General features: G+C 38.1%; 1 protein-coding gene across 4 annotated transcripts in view; it reads right to left on the bottom strand.

Moving 5' to 3' along the window:
- Window positions 1-26,423, bottom strand: part of TNPO1 (transportin 1) — a 92,421-nt gene that overhangs the window by 58,255 nt on the left and 7,743 nt on the right. For 2 of the 4 annotated variants that reach the window (NM_001373932.1, XM_054555029.2), the window contains exon 2: window positions 2,296-2,409. In NM_001373932.1, the coding sequence (NP_001360861.1) occupies window positions 2,296-2,409 (114 nt within the window). Of the gene's footprint in view, window positions 1-2,295; window positions 2,410-2,542; window positions 2,690-26,423 lie in introns of those variants that run through there. The other 2 variants (XM_054555030.2, XM_054555028.2) reach the window with 2 other exon arrangements.

Here is a 26,423-nt window from a genome sequence, read left to right as displayed (position 1 = left end):
ATACTTTTCAGACTCATTTGTTCTTTAGAATCCAAAAAGATAAACTGCCATTTATGCACAAGGCTATATATCTTATTATAAAGTCAGCATTATGAGATTATTGCACTACAGTTGTACAATTCTTCCCCTCATCCCCAAGATTCAACATTTCTAGTGATACCAATTTGCAGGTATTTCATCGCTGTCGGGAGGCAGCTGTGACAAAATGCTCTATTACATCTTTTTTCAAGCCCTGACTCCCAACTCCTAACTAATATGCTTCCCAATTGTGTTTTACTACACAGAAAGATTAAAATGTTTTGTTACCCAACAAATCTAAATTTCTGATTAAATCCATGAATCAAACTCCAGTAACACTTTATTAGCTATTTATTACATATTTGAATACCCTCAATGTTTAGGGGTCAGAAAGTAAACGAACCAACAACATAGTCTCTAGTAACTGCAAGGTGTAACTACTTTCTCCAACCAAGACAGTAATTCTTGTTTTAGTGAATGGCCCAGATTAACAACATGCTGATATGCCAATGAATTTTTCAAAACTATTTCCTGATAAGGTTTACCTTCTTACAACTTGAGCTACATCTCTTTATCCTATTATACTGGTCTTTCAAAAAGTACTCAAAAGCCTATACAAAACAATAATTAAATATATTATCTTCTTAGGAGAGACAAAATAAGGCACTCTGAAACAGCAGTATGTATTTTTAGCTAAAGTAGTTTTCCTCTCAAAGCAACAGAAAGTTGTTCTTTCTCAGAGGACATACTAAGTTCCAGGCACACAGAATAAACTGTAAATAGACTACTAGCCCAAGCACGGTACTAAGCATTTATGAGGTACCTAATAAATGTAGACTAAAACAAGAAATTATGATATATGGTGCCACAGAATAACTACAATGCAGGATTGGGCTAAGTTAAGAAACTAGTAACTGTATAATACCTGCAATTAATCAACTATCAACTTCTATCATCCCTAGAACTATGACAACACAAATTAAGACTGAGCCATAGCACGGTTTACAAGATACAAACGGCAATACATTCCAAAACTGTTCTTTCCTCAGTACTAGAAGTATCCAAACAAAATGGCTTTAAAAAATCCAAGCAGATCTAAATAATCATCCCTTCCACTTTTAAATGGGAAGTATTACATTAACCAAGAAGGTAAGTACTAATTTTGTCATCTATTGAAGGTTTTAAATTACGGCAATGCAGTATTTCTGCGAAACCCTCGGGGTAAATAACTTCATCTTTATAGATGTTTTAAATGTAAATAAACTCAAACACGAAGAGCTTACTTACCAAACTCCATATTAAATAATTTTGCTGCTTTTTGACAATAAAAATCAAGAGGCTTTTCTGCAAAAAATAGTAGACTTAACTAACTTCTTTAGGCTTAAAAGATCGGGGGTTAAAAGGTTATTCATGATATAATGAGTGAATGTTTCCTTTACTGGATCCAATAAGAGCTCTCCATTTGAGCACGGTTTAGGGCACTACAGAAAGCATACGTGGTACAGTTTTGGTTCTCTTAACCTTTTCTGTCTCTCAAACCGTAGCAACAGGATCACTACACCAGCACACTCGGTAAAGACCTAGATAATTGTGCAGTCAGCCTTGAGCCAAAGCTTTAAAAAGAAAATCTCACTTGGGTGACACGGAGCTCGCAACAGGTGTTAACACCAATAACCCCAGGGTGAGGCACAGAGACCCCTTTCCCCCACCTGTAGGTCCCCAGCCCTTTTAGGGAAAGGACGTGGAAAAAAAACCCCAGGACCCACAGCTGCAGTTCAAACCCCGCGCCAGCTCCACCCATTTCTGGCCAGTCAGGCGGCGAGCTCCGCCGCGCACACAGCGCCCTCCACCCGGCCTCCCGCTCGGCCCGCCACCCCCACCCGCGGGGCGCATTGTGTGGGCCCGGGCCGCTCCCGCCCGCCCGCTCCCTATCCCCGCGGCAGGTCAGCGGCGGGCGGGGACGTGGCGGCCCGGCCCGCGCACATGTCGCGATCCCGGGCGGCGGCCGGGGGCCCCCGCCTCCTGCGCGCCGGAAGCCGGTGGCCTTGACGGCGTGAGCCCCACGCGGCGGCGCCCCCGGCCCAGGCACCAGGGCCGCGTGCGCGACTCGCCCGGCAGGGGCAGCGGCTTCCCCCGCGCGCGGACCCAGGGAGGAGGCCGGGCTCGGAGGGCGGGGGAGGGGCAGAGGCGGAGGCGACGGGAGCCCCCGGCCGCCGGGAGCTGGGCCGCAGCGCGGGGCGAGCTGCGCGGGTGGCGGCCAGGCCTCGGAAAGGATACTTGTTGCACGGTTCTCTGGATGGTGGTGTCTGGGGACTGGGACTCCTTCAACAGCTGCAGGATTTGCTGAAGCCCTTGCTCGTCAGGTTTCCACTCATACTCCATCTTGGTTTGCTGCAAATAAAGCCAGACACAGGAAGAGACGGAGCAAATGTTACTCCCGGTGCACAGGCCCAGAGGCTTCCCGCGCGCAGCTGACCCGTTCTCCCCGCCACCACAACCCCAGCGCTACCCAGACGCCGCGGACCTGCCTGAGGTGCCCTGAAGGAAGTCACGGACAGTGAAACCCGGCGGAACTGCTCCTGGCAGCCCGGCCGCCAACGTCTGTTGCTGCTGCTGCCGCCGCGGCCGCCGAGCGCAAGGAGCCGACCAGACTGAGTCACCGCGAATTTGCAATCTGGCCCCAAGATCCGCTCACGGGAGCCCCCTGGGTCCTAGTGCCACGCAGTTTTCTCCAACCCAACCCATCTCTAATTCCGACCAGATTACTACTGACTTAAGGGCTAATAAAAAGTCAAGTCCTTATCAAAACCCCTGCGCAACACCTGAAGAGATCTGTTTTGGGTATATTATTTTACATACACATGGTGAATTAACGAAAAATGATCGAAATAGGGTAAAAAGGTTGTTAATTTCCCTGACAGTTCAGCAATAATTAGAAGCAATAAAAATGTTTACATTTCAATTTGATATATAAGACACTAAAAATAGTCTAAAATATTGATGCAGTCACAACCCAGACCTCGAAAACCATTATATGCAACATTTGCAGAACCTGACAAAAAAAATTGCATTTCTGCATAAACTTCAACTTTTGAACTCTTATCAAGGGAAATAAATTCCATTATGAAATAACTACATTCCAAAAGTAAGGACTTTGGGTCGAAGGAAACACAATAAAAATGATGTAATTTTACAACTGGATAGTGTTTAATTCCATTAAAGTATTTTCACATACTACATTTTCTCATTTGATTTTCATTACAACCTAGTGAGGTATTATTTGCCTCCATGTGGCAACTAAAGCGAAAAAAGATCTGAGCAAACAACCACACTTAATCAGTGAAGACTGAGACACGAATATAGGTTTTTAAAGCTACTGTGAGTGGCATCTGCTACAGTCAACTGAAGCTATTAATGGCATTTTTCACTAAAACTAAACGCTTAAACAAAAACAACAAAATGTAATTATCAAGCATAACTTATTTGTAAAAACCAAACAGTATGATAAAGGAGAGGATTTTTAACATGAAAAGTCCCTTGCTAGTAGGGGCTAAAAAAACTACTACCTTTCCACCTCTCTAGTTAGCTTTTTCTTTCTTTTTAAAAATGCCTTTTCCTCTCTCTTTCACTCTTATTTTTCTGCTTAATATCCTGTAATCTGACTTTGCTCACCAAGTTCTAATGACTTCGTAAATGGCCTAATCTAATAAACTGTTCTTAAACAAAAAAAACCCAAAACAAAATCACCACCATCTGGACATAAAATGTATTAATACTGTAGTGTTTTTATTCTAGTCTTCATTCTATGTGTTTTTATGCACATTATATTTTATAATAATGGGATTGTCCTGTTACTTGCCTGACTTTATATATCATTAAATATTTATTGAAAATATTTCAGTAAAAAGTGAGTAGTATTCCATTGTACCACTATGTCATTTATTTTTATACACTTTTATTTGATACAATATAGACACAACATTGTACAAATGATAAGCATATGATCCATAGATGGATTTTTACAAAGTGAACCCATCTGTGTAACCAACACCCAGCTCAAGATAGAGATCGCTGAGTACGAAGAGGTTTCTTTTGTGTCCAATCCCAGCCATCAACCCTTCCTAAAGTAATCCCCAGTATAATTTCTATCACTATAGATTTCTCCCCTTCCCTCTCTTAACTTCAGAAACTTTTAAAAAACTACAAATATTATAATAAATCAAACAACATGGTTGTATAAGACAAGTTAGTTCAATCCTATCTCTAGGCTCCCTAGAGAATCTGTTTTAACAGTTTTATGTGAATCTTTCTACATTCTAATCTCATATATATTTTTCCTCTTTTTTTTAGATCATCCTCAATACTACACTAACACTAACTCTACAACGTTTTTTACACATAATATGACATGGCCATAATTCCCGGCCAATACATACCAATTTAACTCACCTTTTAATAGATGCACATTGGTCTTGAGAATGGATAGAGCATAATTTGTTCAACCATCTCCTGATTGGCTTCCAGATTGCTTCTACTTTTTTGCCACTACCAACAACACGGTAAAAAAATTCTTGTACCAATGTCCCTACGTAATAGTGGCAACCTGGTGGGGTTATTAGGCCAAAAAGTATGTGAATTTAAAAACTTTAAACAGTTATTACCAAATTACTTTCCAAAAAGTTACACAATTCACACACGCCAACAATATGAATGTTTCCTTTATCTCCACCAGCACATTCTTTTAATTTTCATGAAGCTAACCAATGACAATTTAATTTCCCCTGATACTAGTGGGGGTGGGGAACTTAAAGTCTGAGCCTTAGTAATATTAGAGTTGGAGCTGCTACCAGGCATACCCTACCTGCTGAGGTGACATTCAGATAGCCCACTTAACCCCCTAGCTGCCCTTTTAAACAAGAAACTAAAGCAAGGGACCAATAGCAGTCAAGTCTGAAAGGCATCTTCATTATCACATCCATCCTGAGGATGGCTGCACCATAATATCAGGCCAATAGCATGCTTCCTTCTTTATTTCTGTCGTCAAATAGGGTTTTCTTTTCAAATGGCTTGGTATTAAGGACATTTAATTTGATCAGCCTATGATGACAGAATAGGTGTTTCCCCACACCTTACTCAAATTATCTGTAATAAAGGGCTCTCAAGAATATTTGATTCAGATGACTGCTTGATAAGAGATCTTAGGCCACTTTGAACTTTTCTATCACATCTTTTTAAAAAGTGTGATAAAATCTACATACATAACATTTATCATTTTAAGTATACAGTTCAGTGGCATCCATCTCCAAAACTTACCATATTTTAAAAGCCATTAAAATTAGGAAAAATCTTATACCCTGGGGTAGCCAGACATTGCAGGGTTAATTAGATAACATCTGAAGTACTTCAAGCTAACCAAGCACATCAGGATTATTATATGAGGTAGAAATCATTTATTTAAATAGTAAACTACATTTATATTAATTAAATAGAATATCAAGATCAATATTGGATTTTCTTATAAAATTTAAATATTACCTGGAGTATTCTTTTTGCATGTTGAAGGCTCAGCTTTCTAAATATCTCAAAAAAAGGAAGCAGTACTTCAAATTTCACTCCCTTAGATGATACTCCATACTACACTAATATTAACTTTACAACTTATGCCTGATTGGCCCATGACATTCAATGGTGACCAAAAAAAAAAAAAAAAAAAAAAAAAGGCATTTCAACAAGCCAAAATAGTTATTTGAAAAACAAGATAGAAGACAGCCCCAGAATAAAAAGTAGCCTGCAAGTGGTGAGTTACTGTGATACCATTTTGGACTTTCAGAAGACTAGAGCTTACTCATGAGTAAGTTTTTAACTTAAATTTACATAAAAATTTTGAATTTGCTACAGTTGAGAATCATGTGAGGTAAAGAAGCCAGACTGGCTGAAGAGAAAGTAAAAATATATAGCTTCTTCCTTGCTGGATAGTCTGTAAAATACAGTTTAAAAAGCAGACTGGAGATATGGACTCAACTGACCTATGTTTGAATTCTAGTTCTTCCACTTAATAGCAGTGAAAACCTGGGCAAGTTAATTAATGAGTCTTAGTTTCCCAACCCTAAAATGGGAATATACTAGCTCTGTATGCAGATCACAGGTACCTTGCACACAATATGTGTAATTTGAAAAATAGTAGTTTTATAGTTAAATGAATGGCTTTCTAGCATCTGCAAGATAAAAATCTAACTTCTTTTCATGGAAGAAGTCTCTTCATCATCTGGTTCATCACCTTCAAAGACACTTTTATCTATGACTCAACTTCCAACTTTATGCTCCATCATCTTTTCCTGCACCTCTCCTACCTCTGAGCTGTTGCATAGGGATTTCCTGCTGGGAATGCCCTCTTTAAACCTGACCAACTGGCAAACTCCTTCTCACTCTTTAGAGCTACCCTCATTCTCTGATTTTCCAAATATTTATTGAGAGTCTTTCTTGGCACTATGATTGATACTGGATACTATTTCTCTTCTGTGTCATTATTCCAAGATCTCCCCACAAGACTTAAGTGTATTTTTCATTACAGATCTATGGTTTATAGCTATTTCCATTCTAGAAACTGTCATATTGTATTATAATTATTTCTAGGTCTGTCCTGGCAATAGATCACAAGTTCCTTGAGAGCAGGGACAGTGTCTTTTCACTTTCTTTGCCTAGCAGAGTCCAATTCAACAAATACTTGTTGAATAAACACTATTGTTGTTGCTATTAATTCAACTGAGTAAATATTAAGTAGAACAACTACCATGTGCTCAGTGAATTTCGGAGATTCAAAGATAAGTAAAATATAGTTTTTATCGCCACTAAGTTCTCATTTGGTGAGAGACGCAGATGAGCTGTCAATGAATAAAGTATATGATAAAGTACAATAGGAAAAGAGAGAAAAGCAAATACATTCCACCAGGAGAGAGAGATGCATTTTCCCCCCATCTGGTTCAATTAAAATTTTTTCCATCTAATTTCAACTAAATTCAAAGTTAGACGTTTCCATCTATATGCTGAATCACTATGAATGTGAGAAATGTTGCTATTAGTGACGTCATTTCCCAAAATGGTAAACAACTCTTGGTAGAGATCCAAACAAAACAAGGTACAATTGTCCTTCAATAACATAGTAGTTTTTTGTTTTTTGTTTTTCTTTTTTTGAGATGGAATCTTGCTCTGTCACCCAGGCTGGAGTGCAGTGGTGCGATCTCGGCTCACTGCAACCTCTGCCTCTCAGGTTCAAACAATTCTCCTGCCTCAGCCTCCCGAGTAGCTGGGATTACAGGTGTGTGCTAGCATGCTCGGTTAATTTTTGAATTTTTAGCAGAGACAGGGTTTCACCATGTTGTCCAGGCTGGTCTGGAACTCCTGACCTCAAGTGATCTGCCCGCCTCAGCCTCCTGAAGTGCTGGGATTACAGGCGTGAGCCACCTTGCCCGGCCATAGTTTTTATTCCTAGAAAATTCAACATATATTAAAACTCTGCAAAAAGTTCCACGTGTATATGTAAAATTGAGTTAGGCTCTTGGCTCTGATATCTATAAACAGATTTCTTACACCTTTGTGACTATCTAACGAGACATTTATAAATCATACAAAGCTAGGACAATTCTTCATGGTGAACATCTAGCACCTCTCAGCCCTGCCCAGTAAATGACAAGAGCACCTCCCAGTCACTAGGACACCTCCAGAGAGCAGCACTGCCTCAGTGGAGAATGACTATGGTAGGGAAAGTACAAAGGGCTGTGAAAACATTATGCTAACCCAGTTAGGAGGTCAAGAAAGGACTTCCTTGATGAAGTGACTCTTTATCAGAAATCTAACAGGAATTACCAAAAAGCAAAAGTGAGGCTAGGAGGACCTCATAGATGATGTTAGGAAGCTTGGACTATCTTAAGGATAATACAAAGCTTGTGAAAGGGGTTTAAATTGATAAAAAACACGATCAAAGTCTGGAAAAGAATTAATCCTCCTAGAAATGGGGAAGGAGAGGTTCATCTTTTGCTCTATAGCTTCAATATTAGGTTAATTTTTAGAATGTGGCATATTTCAATAAAAAATGATTTTTAAAACCCATCAGTTTGCAATGAGGGCAGGAGGAGCCATAGGAAGACCTAACTGTCCAATCTGCATATAAAATGGAATTCCAGTTTGTTAGGGGAAGGGCAGTCCTGTTTCACAGAGAGCCAAGATGCTACCAAAAACTCTGGTACTTAAAGACTTAAACACATGCACTATTTTGTTAGTAATAGTGATAGCTAATATTTTTTGAGTGCCAAGCAATGTTCTAAGCACTTCACAACTCTATGATGCTGCTCTATTAATTACATTTTACAAATAAGTACATTGAGGCACAGAGAAGTTAGTTGCCTAAGGTTGCTCAGCTAGTAAATGCCAAAGCCATGATTCAAACCCAACTAATCCGGCTCCAGTGTCCAGTCTGGAAACCCCTGATATACTGCCTTTCCAAAAGAAACATCAATCTCCATAAACTGGGAAACTACTCATAAATATAACCATGTGCATACTAAAGAACATATATTTTTATACCTTTGTGGTGAGGTAAAAGAGAAAAGTAAAATCACACTTCACCATCATTAAAGTCATAATAGATCTAAAAAACCAGTAGTATGTATATAGTATGACAATATAATAAAAATGAGGTATTTCCGTAGCATTGAGTAAATGAGTTAAAAACATTCTAAATATAATCTTCACAACACCCCTCTGTCGTAAGTAGGTAGCAAGTATTATTTTTATTTGACAAGCAGATAAATCAAAACAGCTTAAGAAATTTGCTGAATCATTTGCTGAATGTGAATCAGATATGTAGACTTCCACAGAAAATATCTCTTATGCTGTTTTCTTTTTTTTACAGAAAAATGCTATGATGAGCAAGGACAAAAAAAATCACAGCTATCCAATGATCTAAAAAGAGCATGCTATTTAAAGAATACAATTATTTAATAAAACTTTTATGAGAAATTGAACCAAAGTTCAGGTATGAAGGGAAAGAAGGAAAAGTTTACAGGCACCTAATGATGAATCAAAATGTTGACAAACTTGTTAAATTATAGCTATCAGTGGAACTAGAAAGTCCTTTAAGGAAGTCTATAGGCTGGGCGCAGTGGCTCATTCCTGTAATCCCAGCACTTTGGGAAGCCGAGGCGGGTGGATCACAAGGTCATGAGTTCGAGACCTGGTGAAACCCTGTCTCTACTAAAAAAATACAAAAATTAGCCAGGCGTGGTGGCATGCCCCTGTAATCTCAGCTACTTAGGAGGCTGAGGCAGGAGAATCACTTGAACCAGGGAGGCGGAAAAAAAAAATCTATAATGAGCGAGGCGCGGTGGCTCACGCCTGTAATCCCAGCACTTTGGGAGGCTGAGGCGGGTGTATCTCCTGAGGTCAGGAGTTTGAGACCAGCCTGGCCAACATGGTGAAACCCCGTCTCTACTAAAAATACAAAAAATCAGCTGGGCGTGGTGGTGGGCGCCTGTAATCCCTACTAGGGAGGCTGAGGCAGGAGAATCTCTTGAACCAAGGAGGTGGAGCTTGCAGTGAGCCAAGATTGTGCCATTGCACTCCAGCATGGGTAACAAGAGGGAAATTCGGTCTCCAAAAAAAAAAAAAAAAAAAAAAAAAAAAGAGAGAGTCTAAAATCAGAGGTTATGGATCAAGAAGGAAGAGAAAAAAATGCAAGACTAACTGTTGAACTCATATTAGTTGCGGAAATGAGCTCAACTAGATTAGAAGGGCAGGGACCATAACTCATGTTACACAGTGGTAGGCACATGGGTTTTAAATCATCCTCGATTGAGACTGACGGGTAAATCATTTGGTTCACCACTTGAAAATAGGCTAAGATGTTAAAATTTTAACTTTCTGGCATTACAAAGTTATTGTCATCTAAGAGACACAGAAAATGGAAAATAGGTACTAAGGAAAGTTTGAATAAATGTATGCTTAGAGTGCCTTTTCTGGAAGAACTTTGAAGATGACTAGACATGCTTACCAAATGCTAGTTAAAGTTTACAAATCAACATTAAAAAAAAAGTGTGGTATCAAATTGAGTGATAAGAAGGAAAGCTTGATCTCAAAATTTGACCCAATCTATAACCAGACACTTCCTATACTTTAGCCCATTTAATATTCACAATAGCACTATGAGGTAGATGTTAACTCCATTTTATATTAACCGAGGTTCAGAGAGGTTAAGTAGCTTGCCCAGCTAGTATGTGGCAGATGAAGCATTCAAAACCAAACCTGTGTGATTCCAAAGTCTAAACCATGCCTACTAATAACAGCAACCCTGTTATCATTAATGGGTCCTTCCATGTGCCAGTTATTATGTTAAATTCTTTAAATACATGATCTCATTTAATTCCATGAATATGTACTATGATTATCTCCATTTTACAGAAGAGGAACAGGCTTAAGAGAACTTAAGCAATGTGTCCAAGATCACACAGTAATGAATAAAGCAAGGACTCAAGCCCAGATGCACCCAACTCCAGAGCCCATGCACTGAACTACTACTCTGCCATATTATTCTCATTCTGCCACCCCACGAACATGTGACTAACCCTTAGAGAACTTAACAGTGGGCAGACTATGAGCGGTCTGCGTTATACAACTCTTTCTCTTTCTATTCCATGCATCACCAATAATTCAACAGCTCTCTTGATGAATGTCTACTTCAGGTCAATCACTTGAGATATGATAACTGCACCTTGCTTTTCAGAGCACAAATTTTTCATTTTTAATGAAAACAAAAGGCTGATAGGAGTAACACCTCCCACATATTTAACTTTTAGTTATCTCATTGTCACCCTCAAAACATCAACTCCTTGTTGAGTTCTAAAACAGATTTAACCTTCATGGTTGGTCTCACTCTCCATGTATGTTTAAGCAACTTAAATCAGTGGTTCTCAACCCTGACTACACATTATAATTACTGGGAACTTATAGCCAGTTGAGAACCATTATATTAAATTAATATATCTGCTCCTGGCAATTTCCATTATTTCTTACTCTAATAAGCAGTGGTGTTCTAGCTGTACTAGAAATAACAGAAAACAGAAAAAGACAACAGAATACAGACTGCACCGATTAATATGGGAAACATTACTAATCACTAAAGAAGTCTTTGATGAAAACCAAAACATAAGAACATACTGTTTAAAGTTACATAATAATTTGTACTTCTTAGTAAGGACTGGTAAGTACAATGTTTATTTACTTTGTAATTTAACAGTGACAGAGAATGGGTAAGAAGTTCCACTTAAGTTGTAAGACAGAAATGAGAACTTGGGAAAAGTAAGTTTTGGGGGAAGTTTATCTCCCGTAAATAATAACAACACACACTAGAAAATTATGATCCTTAACTGGCAAAATATGATTTACATTTGTATATCAAATCAACTTATCTTGTGAATAACTAGATCTTTCTTCAAATGGCAATATTAAGTCATTCATAAAAGTAAACTCTTCTAATAAGCCTACACATTAAAAACCAATTAATCAAAATAATTAGGTCCCTGATTCTCTTAGCATCATAGGATTTATTAATGTGCTTTACTAGGGATTGTCACACTGCTACATTCAACTGGAGAGTTAGTTTTTAAGTAGTTCAATGGACTACTGTCACTGCCTATTGTTAACCCTAGTCCAATAGTTTTCATTTTTCTGTGACACAGATTTAAGAAAAAAAGCTTCTTAAAAGCCTTACGTATTATAAATTTCCTTTCAGAACATTGACTTATCACTGCCAAGTGGTTTTAAGTAAACACAGTGCTTAAAAAGTTTCAAAGTACTTTCATATTTTACTTCATTTAATTTTCAAAACTACCCTGTGAGTTAAGGAAACTGTCTCAGTGATATTAAGTCACTTGCCAAAAATTGCTCAGCTAGTAAATGTTAAGAATTGGGTTGGAATAAATGTCTATTTCTGGTCGAATGTTTCTACTACTCCAAACTATTCCTTTAATTCATAGTTCATTAAATATGTAAGTACCATCAATTAAAAGAGTAGCTTGTCTTCAAGTAACACTGCTCTACACTGATTATACATTTGCTGATTTATATGATGATATGCATAAAAGATGGAGACAAGCTGTAGTACTCTAGGTAAAATAATGGTACTGAATGACAAAATATGAGCACCAGGCAAGTTATTAATTACAGCTATACTTACTGAATTTAAGGAACTAGTAAAAAAGGCTATGATGCAAATAGCCAAATATTTTCCTGTGAAACACATCTGAAATTGTAAGTTAATAAAAGGTATGATTCAATATTTTAGAATCCACTTTACAAATTAATAAAGTGAGACATACCTAAACAGTTGATAGGAAGCCAAGCTGATAATTAAAAAAAATTAGCACACTGGGATAACCATTATAGCTCATTTTGATAACTACAAGTATACTGTTTTATTGCCGTTCGATTGCTCCTGAAGTTCTGAAGTGAGAGGGATCCAGGAATGTCTTATTCATGTCCAAAGCTATCCTTCATTAAGTATAATGTATGGATTCAGTATTTCACATTTTCAAGTGTATGCAGAAAAAGGAACACAGCACTGTATTTATTGGTAAGGGCTGAATGAGAAAAGGATCACAGCAGTTTAGATAGCAAAATAGAAAGGTTAAAAAAAAGTTAAGTGGTTAGTAGGCTGATTAGCATTAGGTTTTACCTAACCATACATTTCTTCATAGAAATCTTACACACAACAGGGGCATATATTAGTCAGATTTCAGTTATGAAAAGATAGACATAGCAGAAAAAACTTTTGAAAGGGAATCAATTTTTACAAGTTTAGTTCCTGATGGAGTAGAGGAAGCATGGGTTCTGGAGTCATACACTCATTGGCTCAAATCCCAGTTCTGTTAATTATTGACGCTGTCTTTTTTAGGAAAATTGTCCAATCTTCTGAGCCACAGTTTAGTCATCTGTGAAATGGGGTTGATGAGAAGATTAACTGAGAATGTAAAGTACCACAATAGTCAGTACTTAATGTTTGTTCCCTGCACACTATACTCCCAACTAAAATTGTCATTAAGACCCAGGTTTACTGATGGCAGTTCGTACCATCAGATAACAATAAGATGAAGATTTCTTAGATTATTTTTGTACAATCAAAGAATATGTATCAAAATGGGCTGTTTAACTTATCATTTAAATGAAGTGATGCTATGGTTTGAATGTTTGTATCCCTCCAAAACTCATGTTGAAACTTAATTCCAAATGCGATAGTATTAAGAGGTGGGGACTTTGGAAGGCACTTTGGACTGCCATTGTCATGACAGCTCTGCCCTCGTGAATGGAATTAATGCCCTTATAAAAGGGCTTGAGGGAATCTGTTTGGCCCTGCTGCTCCCCTTCAGCCATGTGAGAAAATAGTGTTTGTTCCTTCCTCCATGTGAGGATGCTGCAAGGTGTCACTTACGAAGCAGAAAGCCAGATTTCATGACACACCTAATTCACTGGTGCCTTGAACTTGAACTTCCCAGCCTCCAGAAGTGTGAGAAATATATTATATTACTTACAAATTACCCAATCTAAAATATCTTGTTATAGCACAGGAATGGACTAAGACAGAAATTGGCACCAAGAAGTGGGGTGCTACTATACGAAATACCTAAAAATGTGGAAGTGGCTTTGCAATTGGGTAACGGGTAGAGGTTGGATGGTAAAGGGCTATTCTGGTAAGGGCTCAGAAGAGGAGAGCTGCATGACATGCCTCAATCCTCTTAGGGATTTCTTAAGTGGTCCTCTCTGTACTGGTAGAAATACAGACAGTAAAGGCTATCCTGATGAGGTCTCTGAGACAGATATGAGGAATATGTTATTGGAAACTGCAGGAAAGGCCATTCTTGTTGCAAAGGGGCAAAGAACTTTGCTGAATTGTGTTCATGTCCTAGCGTTTTGTGGAAGGCAGGACTTAAGAGTGATGAAATAGGATATTTGGCAAAGTGTTCAAGGTGTGGCATGGCTTCTCTTGACTGCTTATAGTAAGATGCAGGAAGAGAGAAACAAATTGAAGATGGAATTTGTAACTAAAAGGAAGGCAGAACTTAAAGATTTGAAAAATTCTGAACCTGACTGTTTGATAAGGAGATTAGTATGGACAGAAAGAAGCTAGGTGCTATTCATCAAGACAATGAACAAATGAACCAAAGGCATTTCAGAGATGGTTGGGACTATCTTGCCTATTAGAAGCCCAGAATGCCAGTGCCTTGGGAACAGAATGATTTCAAGGCTCTGCTACCCACATTATAGTGCAGCACTCCCTGGCTACCCTAGCTGTGGCTCAGCCACACCCAGGTGCAGCTCAGACCACCCCTCCAGAGAGCATAGGTGGTAAACCTTGGTGGTATCTACATGGTGCTAACTCTGCAGGTGCACAGAATGCACAAGCTGTGGGAGCACTGTTACCTCACCTAGATTTCAAAGAACACCCTGAAAAACCCTGGGGCTCAGGCAGAGCACCATCACACGGTGGGGCCACCGCAGAGGCCCCACTAGGGCACTGCCTAGTGGAGCTGTGGTAGCGGGGATACAGCAGAGAGCCTACACAAGGGCAATACCTAATGGAGCTGTTGGAGTGGATCCCCTTAGACTGAAAGAGCCACTGGAGTGCAATTCCAGCTTGGGAGAACCACAGGCAGTAGACTCTAACTCATGACAACTGCAGCATAGGCTGTGCCCAGCAAAGCCATGGGGGCAGGGTGACCTGGAGCCTTGGGAGCCCAACCCCCACCCAACTGTATCTGGAAGGCAACACATAAAAGTCAAAGAAGATTAATCTGGAGCCTTAAGATTTAATCTTGTTTGCCTTCTTGGGTCTTGGGCTTACTTGGTTTTGCAGGCTCATAGCTGGAGAGCAATTTGCCTCAAGATGAATCATACTTTGGGCCTCACTCATATCTGATTTAGATGAGATTCTGGGCTTCAGACTTTTGAATTAATGCTGGAACAAGTTAAGACTTCTGGGACTATTGGGATAGAATGAATGTATTTTGATAGAAGCACATAAATTTTGGGGGGCCAGGGGCAGAATGCTATGATTTGAATGTGTCCTTCCAAAATTCATCTTGAAACTTAACCCTCAATGCAACAATATTAATAGGTGGAGCCTTTAGGAAGTGATTATGTCATGAGAGTTCTGTCCTCATTAATGGGATTAATACCCTTATCAAATGGCTTAAGGGATCCAGTTTGGCCTTTCTGCTCCCCTTCCACCATGTGAGGGCACACCCCTTTTTCCATGTAGGGATGCAGCAAGAAGGCTCCATTTATGAAGCAGAGGGCAAGCCTTCACTAGACATCAAATTGGCTGGACTTCCCAGGCTGTGTACTACTATGAGAAACATATTTTTATTATTTTATAAATTACCCAGTCTTAAGGTATTTTGCAACAGGAACAGACTAAGGCAGATGATATTCTAAAGTAGAAAAATCAAAACAGAAATACTGGAAGAATAAGAACAAAGAAAAAAATGGAAATCAAGCAGATATGAATTAAATCAGTACAAAAATCGTATAAGGGCAAAAACTAAGTACAGTCATGTGTCAGCTAAGGACAGGGATACAGTCTGAGAAATGCATTGTTAGGCAATTTCCTTGTTGTAGTAACATCATAGAGTATGCTTACACAAACTTAGATGGTATAGCCTACTATACGTCTAGGCTATATGGTATAGCTTGTGGCTCCTAGGCCACAAACCTGTATAGCATGTTGCTGTACTGAATACTGTAGGCAATGGTAACACAATGGTAAGTACTTGTGTATCTACACATATGTAAACATACAGAAGGTACAGTAAAAAAGCATAAAAAGATAAAAGGCATAAAAATAAAAAATAAAGTATAAAAAGCATGAAAAATAAAAAAATGGTTTATCAATATAAGGGACTTACCATGAATGGAGCTTACAGGACTAGAAGTTGCTCTGGGTGAGTCAGAGAGTAAGCAGTGAGTGAATGCAAAGGCCTAGGACAATACTGTACACTACTGTACTTAACATTTTCTTTCTTCAATAATAAATTAACCTCAGCTGTTACTGTAACTTTTTACTTTATGAACTTTAGATTTTAAAAATTTTGACTCTTTTAATACTTAGCTTTTAACACAAACACATTGTACAGCTATACAAACATATTTTCTCTTTATATCCTTATTCTACACGCTTTTTTATATTAATTTTTGTTTTACTTTTTAAACTTTTTTGTTAAAAATGAAGACACGAACACACACATTGGCCTAGGCCTGCACAGGGTCAGTGTCATCAATGCCACTGTCTTCCACCTCTGTATCTTGTCCCACTGGAAGGTCTTCAGCAGCAATAACAAGCATGGAGCTGTCATCTCCCGTGATAACAATGCCTTCTTCTAGAATACCTCCTGAAGGACCTGGCTGAGGTGGTTTTACAATGGGCTTTTTAAAAAATAAGTAGAAGTACACTAAACATAACAATAATATAGTAAATACATGAAACAATAATAGTTATTTACTATCCTTATCAAGTATTATGTATTGTGCATAATCATACGTGCTATATTTTCACATAACTGGCAGTGCAGGTTTATTTACACCAGTGCCACCACAGACATATGAGTGAGTAATGCATTGCATTATGGCATCAAGACGCAATAGAAGCTTTTCAGCTCTATCATAATCTTATGGGACCACCATGGTATGTGTAGTCCATTGTTGACTGAAATGCATGAGTGTAGCTGGTGGAGGATGGACCTCATATTATGCAAAGGGATAGGACAAGAAAATTCTATAGAGATGGTCCAAAAGTGGGAAAAAATCAGTAGAAACTAATGTCATACGATAGACTACCATACAACTAAAAGTTTAGTACAAAAAACAGCAGCATATATTCTGTAAGTGTTCACATTATTTTTCTGTTACTGTGATAAAGAAACATTGAGGCTCAACCAAGATTAATGAGACGTATAAAAATTCATGAGTATAAAAAACAGAATGAAATGTGAGATGGGAAGGAAATCTGAAATTACACTGGACACAAAAGATAATGTTAATCTGTACACATTAAGAAAGTGTTGTTTATAAGCATAGACCCTTAAAACTGAATCTTACATTAAAAAGCTTATTTTAGTCTTACAAATAGAGATATTAAGTTGTTGGCCAATTGAATATCATGTGTATTCATTCCCCTCAGCCCACAAAATAAAAATTTATTAACTTTAACTGTAATTAGAGAATGGCAATCATAGCATCTAAGCTTCAGAATGCAATGAGTACTAGAAAACATCTATCCAATCCTCTTATTTTAAAAATAGGGAATTCAAGACCCAGAAATCAACATTACAGATTAAGAGGGGCTGTGTGCAGTGGCTCATGCCTGTAATCCCAGCACTTAGGGAGGTAGAGGTGGAAGAACTCCCTAAAACATTCAAATTCTTCCACTTAAAGCAAAAACATCTTGGGACTAGTTTGTCATAATACATAACATTATATAATTATGTAATATATATAATCATGTGGTATATATTTGAATTTTTGTCTAATATTGCTAACCTGATTAAGCTCTTTTATTTTCAAGAGGGGGAATAACTCAAATTCGGATTGTCTAAGAGAAAAGGGGAGGTTTATTTTAAGTCATTCATGGATTAGAAATAGAAAGCCATCAGGAAGTAAGGCAGTTTTCAGCAGCAGGGAGTTCTCTAGGAACTGCAGGGTTGGTACAATGAAGGCTGATGACTGCCATGGGAATTAATTTCCTTCGATTTGAACACCAATGTAAATCTGAGAGCTGACATGCAAGTCTCTGAAAGGTAGGAAGTCTAATGAATATACCCAGATGGGTGGAGAGTAAACTGAGTGGGAAGAGTAGAGAAAACCCAGAATAAAGTCATCTGCCAATTCAGGTGTACACCTCTTTACGGACAACAGAATTCCTTCCCCATCTACTTCTATCCCTCTCCTCTCTTCTCTTCCCCTATCTTTTCCAAATTACACTATTTTGTTTCTGAGCACTGACAATCACTGCCACTGATGCCATCGAGGGAAAAAACACCTCACAATATTCATTTTACTAACACTTTACACCAGGAGAAGATGTAGGGACAGTGGCAATTTACTCTCGCTATGATGCTAGCTTTCAGGTAGTACTTGGTTCTCAAGACTCAGACACTCCATATCTCAAAGGACCTACAACATCTCTTAGGCATTTCCAGGAGGTACCACTGTTGACAAATATAGCAGATGAATATCTGCTTTATATGAACAAGTATAAAAGAGAGCTCCTAAAATATTCCAACAAGAAAGCAATATATTAGTAACTTTTCTGGGAAGCTAATATAGAACCAATAGTAGCACATGAAAGAAAATTCACAGGAGGAAATACAACATTAAACAAACATGAGAAAATGCTGAACCTTACTAGTAATCAAATAAATGTAATAATGAAGCAATGGTTTTAGTCCAATTAGCAAAGATAATTTTGGAATGATAATATCCTATGCTGCTGAGGAGATGATGATTCAACTTTAACAAATTACTGATGGTAGTGTAAAACTAATATGACCTATAAGGAATAACTCAACAATCTATATTGAGCCATATACATTTTCATATACTTTGTCCTCATGATTACACTTCTGAGCCTGTATCCTAAGAATCCTAAATACACAAAAGAGGGTATTATACTCAAAGATTTTATCCTAGGGTTATTTCTAGTATCAATAGTAAATATATGGCAAATAATATAACCTTCAACTGATGGGGCTATTATGCAACAATCAAAAAAAGAAGGTTAATTTCTGTAATGACGTGAAAAGTATTTATGCTTAAAAAGTGAGAAAAAAAGATAAAATACTTAAGTTACGGTACCTAAATGGTTAAGTTTTAGTTACCTAGACAATTAATGTACTTAGACCAACTTTTTCCCAGATTAAGCTATTAAAATAAGTAGGCATACCATGAAGAAAATACTGAAAAGAAAAAATCTTCATAGTTATAAAAAAAATGGATTCAACTTTTGCAAAGCTCAATCATTGTACCAGAAAAATTGTTTGATAATCCAAGAGACTTAGTTTCAGAGAAAGGCTTTCTCGAATATTAGAGAACAGAAGTTTTACTTAGGTAATAGGAGTTATTACATAGTCTATACTTGTGATTACTGTTCTGATACCTTGTGTATACAAAATAATTTTTAATATGTTAATAATATGAAATTCATGTTGACATTTAAATGCTACAAAATACTAAGTAAAAAATACAGAAACAGTAATAGTATAAAATTTAGAAGAACAAATCCCCAAATTTTATTTTATATCAAAAGACATAATAATACAAGGATCTTTCATCAATTTCCTAATTTTTCAAATGCTGATACAAAATTCTGGAAATATAAGAAAAAACAATAAATAGCTCAAACAATATGTTGAACTAGAAGAACTAAGAAAAAAACCCTACTAAATGTGTAAAAGCCAAAAGCAAATGAAAATGAATTTTAGCTTAGAAAAGAGGGCCTATATTCTTCAATGGTTCTTGAGACTTCTGCAGAAATAAGTTCTACAGACTGTCTCAATAATCATAACTAAAATATGTTAAGTAAAAAACTAATTCATAGTAAAATCTCTACTGCAAAAATAAATAAATCTAAAGTACTTATGTTAGAAACATCAATAGATTCTTCTTAATACATTTTTCTGCCGAAGAAAACTAATGTGGTAAATAAGAAGGGATGGAAAGAACATGAATGCTTACAAATATCTTGACTAACGAGCTAATGGCATAATTCTGTGTGCCTGTTTAGTCTTTAAGGTAGATACCATTCATGGCTATACACTTACAACTGGTAGACATAAGAGTCTAATTACTATTTCAAAAATACATACTATTTCCATTACAGCAAACCGATTCTTAGAAAAAAACATAAATTCATTTATTATAAACTTGTCCTAAATCCTGGAGGAGGGTTGAGAGGCACAAAAAGAAAATCTTTGTCTTGAGTCACATGAAATGATACCTCAATTTAAAGAATAATTTCATGTAGTAACTGATCCATATTATTTACAGTTAATAAAATACATAATCTTCAGTTAACTCTTGGTCATACATTATTATAAGCATACTGTGCATCTCCTAGAAGGAAGGAATGCCCCCTATTAAATCAAAAGCAAACATTTCTTAAGTGCTTGTATGTGCAGGATCTCACAGCTGGAAATTACCAATATAATAATAAAACATCTGAAAAGAGAGGATGAACTCAGAAATTCCTAAGATTTCTTAACTTATTAATTTAAATTGTTATTAAATTCAATAATTCAATATGTGGGTAGGCATTTGATGAACTTGCCCAAAAACATTTGAGATGTTCAGGAGTTTGTATTTCCCAGAATCAGAATACAATAATTTTATCTAAAATGACAATTTTGCCCTAGCTGCTGAGCAATTTAAACTCTACGGGAATCACACTCCAGTGAGTGTGTGTATATTCTGCTTTACAAATAAAAATTGCCTGCCACGTACCTAACAAAAGTCTCTAGCCCATTAGGATGTAAGGTTAAAACAAAGCTAGAATTTTTATTAGCGCCTTATCCTTTTTATGTCTCATCCTTTTATTTCTCTACTGACTCTTAAGCTTCTCCATCAAATTCCTACATTAAATATTGAACTACCATACCACTCTCTTGATTCAGAGCTTATTATCTATGCTAAAACCAGACTCCAGGAAAATCTCCTACCTTCACAATCCCTTTATGGTTTCATTGTTTCCTATTTGGGCAGGGGTATCAGGCCAAGGGAAGGATGACACAGACACTTAAACTCACAGCCACAACCTGTCTAGAGCTAACAGCCCAGGGTAACTGCATGGGGCTTTAGGACCAACTGCCTTCCTCTAAGGGTGTTTAAGTCTTCAGTGCCAAGAAGAGCCAAAATAACATCAGAAAAAAAGAAGGGGCATCAGGAATCTGGGGCTCTAGTCTCAATTCTCTGCATAAGAACAGCCAGCTGGGAAATCCTACACCAATCACATACTCTCATTTGGTTTAGTTCCTCACCTATAAAGCAACTAAAGACCATGTTCCTTTCAGCTTCTAGAAGTAAAACATTTAGATAACTATAAACAAGGAATAGTCATACTTCACATACAGAAGCTGGCATTACTTCTTATACTTGCTACTGAAATCTCCAAGCCACTCCTATCCTTGAGGGAAACTTGTATTCAACTCGATTGTTCAACAGTAGTTCTGGGTCTAAGTTACCTGAGTGAAAGCTACATGTCACTTGAATCTTTCAGCAAATACTTGGGCTCCTGTGAAAGAGCACAGTACTGTGCCAGCCTTAGGTGACTTCTTGCAGAAGTCATATTCAATAGCAGGAACAATCTTTGGTTGAAAATGTCAGAGACAAATTTTCATCATAACTTGTGCTTCTATCCAACGGAAGTCTTTACTCACTACCCCTCAAAACTGTGTAACAGAAAACTGTGTTCATCACTGAACCAAAAATTCAATGGAGCATTCTAATGCCTATTCTGAAGCACTTGTGGTTCCAATGTTTCACTCTTTAATGCTCTTTTCCTAAATTAAGTCTCATAATATTTTCTAATAAAGGTTTGACATGCAGGATTTTACAAGCTGAAACAAACTCTTTTTGAAAAACTCTTAAACCATGTCCATATACTACTGCCAACTCAACTCTATCACAAAAGAATCCAAGTTGTTTTACCTTTCTAAACAATGAGTACCAATAACTCTGAAAACACATCATTTATGCCAAAGTCTGATAAATTTACATATAAAGTATCTTCACTTTTCTCACTCTTCCTTCTGTTCTAATGTTTATCAGGATGACATATTAAACTGATCTACCATAATGAAGAGTTATAATACACATCTAGAAATTTTTTAATTATCCTTCTGATATAACGATCATTGCAAATACCTCCATCTAAAAAGACATGACAACTAAATATAGTATAAAATCCTAGACCAGATCAGGTACTGGTAGAAAAAAAACATGCTACAAAAAATGTTACTGGGACAACTGGCAAAATTGTAATGTGAGCTGTAAAAAACTAAATATCCTGAATTTGCTCACGTATGCAGTTTCATAAGATAATATTCTGGCTCTCAGGATATGCACATTAAAGTATTAAGGGCTAAAGAGGCACAGATGTATGCAGCTTACTCTCAAATGACCCCCAAAAATTTGTGTGTGTGTGTGTGTGTGTGTGTGTGTGTAGAGAGGGAGAGAAGCAAACAAAAATGTAGCAAAATGTTAAAAATTGGTGAATCCAGGTAAAGTAAATATGGGAGTTTTCTGAATTATTTGTACTACTTTTCTGTAGTTCAAAATTAATTTAAAATAATATCTTTAAAAACCAGCTTAGACTCCATTCATCCCCCACAACTAAATTTCTCCACTCCCTACCATTCACAGAAACATCTTGAAAGTTGTAAATAGTCACTGTCTGCCATTGTACTCCACTCCACTGAGAGATTTCCATGGTGCCAAACCCAACAACTTCTTCTTGGCCTCATCTTAATTTCTTCACAGTGCTGAATGCAGGTGACCACTCTTTCACCTCTTATGGCACCACATCTCGCTGGTTCTCCTCGTATCTCACGGGCTGCTCTTTGTCTCCTTTGCTGGCTCCCCTCAATATCCTAGACCCCCTTCTATTCCCTATCTATATAATCTCATCAGTCTGCAACATTAAAAGCACCCTGAATTCCAGACTCAAGTATCCAACATCTGACAAGACATATCTGCTTGTTTGTCAAATGGACATCTCAAACTTTGCTGGTTGAAAGAAAACTCTTTTTTTTTGGCAGGATCTCCCTCTGTTGCCCAGCCTGGAGTGCAGTAGCATGACCACAGATCACTACAAGCTTGACCTCCCAGGCTCAAGTAATCCTCTCACCTCAGCATCCTGAATAGCTGGGACTTATAGGCACATGCCACCATGCCCAGCTAATTTAAAAAAATTTTGTGTGTGTGTAGACAGGGTCTCCCTATGTTGCCCAGGCTTGAAACAAAACTCTTGATTCCCTTCTCCAACCCATTCCAATCTGCTTCTCCTCCAGTTGCCTAATACCACTAAATACTACTAGTTTTCACTCAGTTGTTCAGGCCAATTATGGAGATCACAAGCAATGATCCTTATTTCCCTTGATTTCCTTCCTATCCCAAATCCTAACCATCAGCCAAGACTCTTAAAATACACCATCAAAATATACTCTGAATTGACCACTTCTCACCCCCTCTGCTGTCTACCCTAGTCCATGGTCTAGACAGATTTCCCTGCCTCCTCTTTTGTTCCCTCATAACCCATTCTCTGAGACAAAGCAGCAAAAATGATCTGTAATTATTAAATCTGTAATTAAATCATATATTCCCCCCATCAAAATCTTCCAATGGTTTCCTATCACACAGAAGATCTTATATCCTCATCACAGCCTGCAAAGCTGTACCTAACATGGGTGCCTGCCCATCTCTCTGAACTTATCTCCTAGTAGTCTCTGTCCCCTTTTTCACTATGTTCATCATACTGGTTTTCTTACAGTGCCCAGATCATGCTAAGTTTGTTCCCACCTAAGGGCCTTTACTTTTGCATGCTGTTTCCCCCATATTCACATTGCTCACTCCTTCCCTTCTTTCAGATTGACTGCTGGCCAAATAAGACATTTAAGAAAGGCAATGTCCTCTTTCTTTTCTCTCTACCCTACCCTTTACTCTCCATTTCCTCCCACTGCTTTATTTTCTTAATATGTATTTGTTTTTTCTCATCTCTTCATTAAAAAAACTTAATGTAAAACATTAACATGTGACAGTTTCTCATTGCTAAAAAAAAGAAAAGCAAATAATATATATGAAATTCAAGCTCCTTTCAACTGTCTCTCTTAATCCTGGTCCCCTCCCGAGAAGTACTTTAGTATGCATTTGGTTATGTATCCTTGTAGAGTTCTTCTCTATGGAATTAAATACACAGGTATCTGTAGAAACAAAAAGTGTTTTAGGCCTGTTCTGTAACAAACTTCAAAATACGCCTTAACTTTCCTAGTCATTATACACAGATTTTGTTACTCATTGTAATATATAGGTCTATTGGTGAACATTTAACATAATTACCATTTTGCACCATCACGAACAATTCATTTAACAAATACTTACTAAGTGTCTACTACATTCTAGGCTCTGTATCTGTATCTTGCAGATACAGCAAAAAATAAAACAAAGATCTTGCCCTCTTGGAGCTTGTATTCTTGCAGGAGGAGGAGGAGGACAATAAACAGAATAAAATATATAGTGTAAACTTTTTTTGAAAAGGGCCAGAGAGTAAATATTTTTGGCTTTGCAGGCCACATATATATGTCACATATTTTTTGCTTTGTTTCACAACTCTTTAAAAATGTAAAAACCATTCTTTTGCTTATAGGATGTACAAAAACAGGGCAGAAGCTCATGGAGCTGTGGCTTGCTGACCCCTAATATAGTATGTTAGAAGGTGGTATGTGCTATGCAAAAAATAAAAAGGAGTCCAGGATAAGAGTGGGCGGGGAAGGGCAGGACAGAATATAGTATTAAACAGGGTATTCATAGACGGTAAGATCTGAGCAAAGACTGGCAGGTTAAGTCCATTGAGCCAAGCAGATATGTGGAAGAAGTGCATTTCAGAGAGTGGAGCCAGCAAGAGTCCTAAAGTAGGAACAGGACAGACATAGCAAGGAGGCCAGTGAGTAAGGGGAGGACAGTGGTAACAGTAAATGAGGTCAGGAAGGTAAGGAGAAAGTGGAGGAGATTGGGCAGATCATGTAGAGCCTCACAGGACCAGCTTTTCTCTGAGTGAATGAAAGGGAATGACTTAGTCCATTCAGGTTGCTATAACAAAATACCATAAATGAGATAGCTTATAAATGACAGAAATTGATTTCTTACCATTCTGTAGGATGGGAAGTCCAAGATCAAGGCATATTCAGTATCTGGCGAGGGCTGCTTTCTAGCTCACAGACTTCTTGCTGTGCCCTCAAGAGACAAAGGGCAAGGGATCTCTCTAGGGTTTTGTTTTGTTTTGAGACAGTCTCACCCTGTCACCCAGGCTGAAGTGCAGTGGCGTGACCTCAGCTCACTGCAACTTCCACCTCCTGGGTTCAAGCGATTCTCCTGCCTCAGCCTCCCGAGTAGCTGGGACTACAGGCACGTGCCCCCACGCCCGGCTAATTTTTTGTATTTTTAGTAGAGACGGGGTTTCACGGTGTTAGCCAGGATGGTCTCTCGATCTCCTGACCTCGTGATCCGCCCACCTCAGCCTCCCAAAGTGCTGGGAGTATAGACATAAGCCACCGCACCTGGCCTCTAGGACTTTTTAAGGGCACCAATCCTATTCGTGAGGACTCCACTCCCATTTCCTAATACTATCACCTTGGGAGTTAGGATTTCAGCAGTTTGGGAGGACACATACATTCAGACCATAACAGGAGCCATTGCAGGAGAAGTGACAGGGACTGTCTTAATTTGCGAAAGGTTTATTCTGGCTACTGTATTGAGAAAATACTGCTGGGAGGGGATAGGGCAGAAGGCGCAGACCAGGTAGTAACCTATTTCAGTAATCCAACAAGATGTGATGGTAGTGGCTTGGACAAGGGTGGTGGCAGTGGGGGAAGCAGTGAGGCATGATAGGATTTTGGATGTATTTTGACGATACAGAAAACAGATTGTCCTGAAAGAACAGATGTGAAGAGTAAAAGAAAAAGTGAAGTAAAAAAATAACGCCAAGATTTTGGTCTGAGCTACAGGAGGACGGAGTTGCCACTGACAGAAATGGGGGAGTCTGTGGGTAAAGCAGGCATTGGGGAGAAAGTTTAGGAGTTTAGTTTCGGATATGCTGACTTTGATGTCTATTATTAAACATTTAGGGGAGATGTTGAATAGGTAGTTGCACATATAAGACTGGAATTGAGGAGAGGGGCTAAAGATCTAAATTTGGGTATTGTTGATATTTACGTGGTATTTAAAGCCATGAGACTAAATGAGATTACCAATAAAGTGAGCACAGATACAAACAAATAAACAAACAGTTAAGACTTGGGGCTCTCCAACATTAAGAGGTCAGTGAAAATAAAGGAAAAGGAGAATTACAAGGACCAGCACTGAGACAGCAGATAACCAGGAACGTGTGACATCCTGGAAGGCAAAGAAGAAATGGTTTCAAGGCTAAGGGAAGCAAACAGCTGTGTCAAATGCTGCTGACAGGTCACATAGGATGAGAATCAATAACATAGGACATTTAACAATATGGGGGCTACTGAAGAACCAGAGGAGCTGTTTCTGTGGGAGTGGTGCAGACAAAGGCCTGACTAGAGTGGGTTTAACAGTACTAGAGGAGAGAA

Source organism: Pongo abelii, chromosome 4 (assembly GCF_028885655.2).
Source record: "Pongo abelii isolate AG06213 chromosome 4, NHGRI_mPonAbe1-v2.0_pri, whole genome shotgun sequence".
NCBI lineage: Eukaryota > Metazoa > Chordata > Mammalia > Primates > Hominidae > Pongo > Pongo abelii.
Note: the sequence above shows the minus strand (reverse complement) of the source record. Positions and strands in the feature narration are given on the sequence as shown.